Genomic DNA, 6,175 nt, shown 5'->3' with positions numbered 1-6,175 from the left:
TGAGCATGCGCAGTATAAACGGGTAGTATTTCTTTCAGTCCAGTCATGCAACTGTATTTCAATAAATGCCGAGATATATATATATACTAGTTTTTGAGATATTCCCTTCTCTTTACAACACTCTTATTACAATGCAGAAAGATGAAAAGATAAAACTTACTACTGTGTTAGCGAAGATTATCTGCTTTGCCTTTAAGTCGATGTATGAAAAAGTTTAATAAACTAGAATCGTCTGCGTAGGAAATAAAACAAAAGATAAGTTCCATATCTTTCCAATGGTTCGTAGACCCTATCTAGAGGTCCCTAGGTGAAACAACGGTGACTCACAAAGCTAAAATCCGAGATTTGATTCCTCGCGTTGGGCACAGATAGATATTCCAATGTGGCTTTGCTCAACAAAATCCTAACTAGAGAATGTAAACATCTTACATAATAATAACCGAGAGTTTATTAAAAGGGGAGCGTCACCCTCAAGAAATTCATCCCTCATAAGATGTCGAATTACTCTTGTTTATCGCCTTAGCTACAAAAATTGAAATACAGTTTTACAATAAAAACGTAGACAGTACGTAAGCTTTTCTATAAAGAAGAGCCAGGTTGGGATCCAGGGTCACAATCACCCAGAAACAGTCTTTCTTCTCTTCATTAGTATATAGGTGATAGTATAAAGCTAGTGGCTCCCAATTTTCTTGTCATGGAGCCCCCATACATTCTCTACACCCCCCTCCCTTACCATACGTGTCTTCAGTATATGACTCACAGTGTAAAAGTGTTTGTTTGAAGTTATGCACAAAGCTACACAATGGGCTATCTGTGCTCTGCCCACCACGGGTATCGAAACCCGGTTTCTAGCGTTGTAAGTCCACAGACATGCCGCTGTGCCACTGGGGGGGGGGCGTGTAATAGTGAACAGCACTGACTAAAATAGTCTTACCGTACAGGGAGCCAGCCCTGGCGGACACCCGTCATATTTGGCGCATCCCAGAGACTGGCTAAGCTGTGCTAACTATGACAAATGAGTGACTCGGTTTGTTTTAGAAAAATGATAAAAAACGCCAACTTGTGTAGCAAATACCAGACCGAGACTTTGGAGTGATTTACTTGGTTACATGAAATCATCAAGTAACGTACACAGTTATGAAATTCAACTTGTAATTGTTTTATTTAATTAACTAGCTGAATCATCTAAAATCAATAATAGTAATAATTCTAACATAATGAATAATTTCTGGTTTCTATGAGTTTCGTGATTTTATGATCTGATAACGCATAGTTATAGATCTACTGGAACTTGACTATTTTCTAATATCTTCATAAATTGTTTGTTGGGATTCATAATGTCCATCGGGTGCTCTGTAAATTATATTTACTGGATATATAACAGTATGGTTGTTATTATGTAAGAAACTTGGAATTTCTTATCTGAACAGTACCTTATGTGAACGTGGGCTAAACTGTCAGGTAAGAGACCACTAGGGTTTAGTTATAGCCACACAGGCTTTGTCCGGCTCTTTAAACTAAATAACAGAATTGATTGTCACTTCTATAACGTGCCCACAGCTGAAAGGGCCGAGCGTGTATGTTAGTATCATGTCTCGAACCACAGATTTCTCGATTCGCAACCTGAGATGCTACCTATCTCCCGTAGCCTATATCTATGTCTTGTTTTTTTTTTTCAACTGTCGTCAGCATATATTAGATATTTCTTCTATGGCGCTTTAATCAGCTTAAATATGATAGAAATATTTCATTTAAAAATTACAAATACGTGGATTATGATGTTATTATATCCGATTTTTTATTTCATTTAATTTGGGATGTGGGTCCGGCATAGCCAGGTGATTAGGGCGTTTGACTCGAAATCTAAGGGGCGCTAGTTCGAATCCCCGTCCCATCAAATATACTCGCCCTTTCAGCCGTGGGGGCGTTATAATGTGATGGTCAATCCCATTATTCGTTGGTAAAAAAAGGAGTCCAAGAGTTGGCGGTGAGTGGTGATGACTAGCTGCCTTCCCTCTAGTCTTACACTGCTAAATTATGGACGGCTAGCACAGATAGCCCTGGTGTAGCTTTGCGCGAAATTCAAACCAAAATCAATTTCAGATGTGAAAGCTCGAGACAGATAAAGCCTCCTCTAAACGGTGCATTTGGAGAACACATTATAATAATATTCCAAACGAAGCTCTAATAAAAAAAGTTAATTTGTTTAAATTGATATTATCTCACACTATTAAAAGGTACATTTTTTATTCGGTGTCTTCATGATGATAAAGACACAACATATGAAACACGGCAAGCTTTGTTATTTTCCGTAATCAGGGCGGCATGGCCCGGTGGTTAGGTCGCTCGATTCGCACTCTAGGGGTCGCGGGTTTGAATCCCGTCACCGAACATGCTCATCCTTTCAGCTGGGTGCGTTATAAAGTGATGGTCAATCTCACTATTCGTTGGTAGAGAGTAGCCCAAGAGTTGGCGGTGTTGACTAGCTGCTTTCCTTCTTGTCTTATCACTTCAAAATTAGGGACTGCTAGCGCAGATAACCCTCGAGTAGCTCTGTGCGAAATTTAACAAACAAACAAGCTGTAATTAGGGTGAATTTGTTTACAAAAAGCATCATACTCCGGAGAAAACATGCTAATAAAACAAATTTTTAACCTAATTTCAAACATTTTCGGCAAGAAATGTTACCAGGCAACGCCTGTAGGCGATTTAAGAGAAGCATAAATATCATATTCCATTATTTTTGTGTTACTTCGTCAAATGCTTTGTTAGATAAAGCTGGGTTATTTTCATATTGAAAACACTAAGTTTTCTTTTCGTATCTTCTTAGTATTAATTTTCGAACAAGCTTGCACGTGTCATCATCATGTCTTTATTGATCTCGATAGGTTGATGAAAAATATCACGAATTAATTTTTCTTTTAGTGCAGTACTGTAGTTAACACGAAATATAGCATTGCATTAACAGCGACATCTGTTTTCCGAAGAGTAAACTACAAATGCTTCTTCGGTATTTTAAAACGACTTATGATTTGTTGTTGTTGTTGTTTTTTGGGAAGATTTACTTTTTATCCTCGAATAAAAATATTTGTAATTGACGTTTTAGAATCTTATAAGGTTTAAAATATACATGGTGAGATTGAAAACTCAAATCTTTGAGTTTAGAAGAAAGCTAAACTAGTAACACAGCGCTCGTACATTGAAAGTACAAAAATCATTTAAAGTTGTTCTATTGAATAAGGTAAACAAATAATAATAATTTCTACAGAGGATATAGTTCATGATCACACGACGACTTTCAAATTATCTAACGTCTTCTTTTCAAACGAAAACAAAAAAACGTTTATGGTTGAAAAGCAGCTGAAGTGGGTCTGATGGCTTCCTTATGTTAGAACGAGTGTCGTTAACGGTCCACAAAAGTTTGTTCACACAGTGACTCACAGTGTTGTTCTAGATTAAGAGTTAGTAATGATTACTAAAAGTTGAGTATTATTGGCCAAAGTTCCAGTAGGTTTCAATAAAAGAACAGACTCGCTGAACTCCTTCAGAGACTCTCGTCGTGTATGGTGTGAAGTTAAATCTCCAAGACTATCATTTTATCAGCTAGTAAGCTTCAGCAACTGAATAAATTGACTACATCAAGACGAAGACTGATAACGATGAGCAGAGAAAACCCTCTTTACACAGTGGCTATATTGCTGCTTTTTTTGGTATGTATTGGTTAACTGGGTTATTACCCTCCTTTTTTTTCTAAACTTAGTTCAAAATTTAACACTATCGTAAACATAAAAATTAATTGTTACTCATGGAATATTATACTTTTCAAGCTAGATCTTCTCCTTTTTGTGGACGTATAGTTGCTTCTAATAGCAGTTTCAAAGTAAATCGTTAATACTAAAAAAACGGTGAACTGTTTATAATACTTTTAGTTAAGTATGAACTACGGCAGAATATGCCCAATAATTGATGGTGGGCGCTGTTGACCGGATATCTTCCCTCTAGGTCTATCAGATAAAAAAAAAAGGAACGTCTATGTGTGGATGGTTCTTGTGTATAGCTTTGTAAGATATTCTGAAACAAACAAACAATCTAATCGTTACATTTAATCAGAACTTACTACGACACATTTTACAGGCCCGATGCTACATAGACATGAATTCAGAATGAACTGTGAATGACAAACTGCTTTATATATATAATTAATTATCAAAATAATTATATAATTATTGGTTGCATAAAAAATTAGATAATTAGACGATGAATGAATTAAATAACATTAAGTTCTTGATTTTTGTTACAGTGTAACATAGTGAGAAATTATAGAAATAGAATCCAAAGATGACGAGAACTTTATCTGCTGTAAAAAAAAAAAAAAAAAGACAATGTCAACATCTCAGTACTTTTTAGTCTTTAATCTACGAATATTTACTGTAGTTTTATGTCACCACTAAACTCCAAAACAAGTTATTTACATTTCGTTTGTTTTTCTATAAATAGAGATCAAGGTTAGATAGTTATAGAATTTGACAAAGTGATAGGTTACGAACACCTCATACGTGTTATTGTTTCCTAGCCATCTCCGACTAAAACTTACACAAACAGGTTAGTTTATTATTGTTTAAAGTTTCCTTTTTTACAGTATGTAATCTCACGCGTCATTAATATAGGGTGTTCTTCATCCATGGACGTATGTTTATGGGAACGACAATGGGCAAGTTTCGAGTCAGCTTCAGAACGAAGCAACTCAGAAAGCAAGACTCCTTGGATCTTACACTCGGGAAATTCAGCTAAGTTGCCAGAGTGAACCAGGTTGCAGATGGAGATGCGCCAGATTCAACCGATGCCTTTGTGTTTGTGGTGCGAAACTGAGATTGAATAACATCATCCAGAGTGGACAATCTCGCCAAACTAAAATGTGAAGAGCCTGGCAACATCCTATTCATTTATATATTTATGTCACTAACAAATTTCGGTTAAGCACCGTTTAAAACTAACACCATTTAATGAAAGCCAGTCATCCTATTGGATAAATAAACTTTTTATATGTATATAAATAACGTTTTCACTTCCATACGAATCTTGGGTCACTTTAACACTTTTTTTCTTTATCTTTTCAGCTCATTGTCTTTTATGTCTTTAGCTCAATATAAGGATTTTTATCTATATTTTTGTATTTGATTCTGAACATTAAATAAATGTTATATTTATATCCAATCCACTTTGAAGTTTTTTTTTTTTATGGCAACGTTTCTCCCATGGAAAAACAAGATAGAAATGGTTCTTACGTACAGAACATCACACGAAATAATGTTTGGGTTACAATTTCCCGAATGTATTTTAGTTTATTTGAGCTGTGTTTAAAATCTATATAAAACTACACTTATTACGTCTACTATTGAAACACCCTACACAGTATGTGACGTAGAAGCTCGTGGGAAACACCCAACACAGTTTGTGACGTAAAGCTCGTGAGAAACACCCAACACAGTATGTGACGTAGAAGCTCGTGGGAGATCTTTTTTTATTAAATCTTTATTGTTCTATTAAACTAGTACTTATAACATGTGACTTGAGAGCTAATTATATTCGACAGAGCAATGTAAACTTTATTCAATTAATTCTAGAAATACTCAATAGCAGCACTTACTTAACCTTATCTTGTGTAAATACAACCAAAGTCACCCTTTAACTCTATCCAACCAATGTGATACCGTTCATGTAATTACTCAGATATAATTGACACTGATATGTAACGGCACTTATTCGTTCAGATGTGATAAACAATACTACCTAAAAACAGTATTTTATCAATCAGATTACTAGCGTCACGATAATATAAACCATTATGAAACACTACATTATTAACACTACCAAAAAACAGTACTTTATCAATCAGATTACTAGCGTCACGATAATATAAACCATTATGAAACACTACATAATTAACACTACCAAAAACAGTATTTTATCAATCAGATTACTAACGTCACGATAATATACACCATTATGAAACACTACATAAGATAAAATACTGTTTTTGGTAGTGTTAATAATGTAGTGTTTCATAATGATTTATATTATCGTGACGTTAGTAATCTGATTGATAAAGTACTGTTTTTTGGTAGTGTTAAAATCAGATTACTAACGTCACGATAATATAAACCATTATGAAACA

The 6,175-nt window shown here is 34.9% G+C and overlaps 1 protein-coding gene across 1 annotated transcript in view; it reads right to left on the bottom strand.

Annotated features, from left to right (window-relative positions):
* Positions 1-4,250: 4,250 nt before the first annotated feature.
* Positions 4,251-6,175, bottom strand: part of LOC111089041 — an 18,908-nt gene continuing 16,983 nt past the window's right edge. Inside the window, exon 4 of the mRNA XM_022400706.1 lies at positions 4,251-4,357. Within this exon, the coding sequence (XP_022256414.1) occupies positions 4,251-4,357 (107 nt within the window). The remainder of the gene's footprint in view (positions 4,358-6,175) is intronic.

The sequence above is a fragment of the Limulus polyphemus genome, unplaced genomic scaffold (assembly GCF_000517525.1).
Source record: "Limulus polyphemus unplaced genomic scaffold, Limulus_polyphemus-2.1.2 Scaffold5080, whole genome shotgun sequence".
NCBI classification, from domain to species: Eukaryota; Metazoa; Arthropoda; class Merostomata; order Xiphosura; family Limulidae; genus Limulus; species Limulus polyphemus.
Note: the sequence above shows the minus strand (reverse complement) of the source record. Positions and strands in the feature narration are given on the sequence as shown.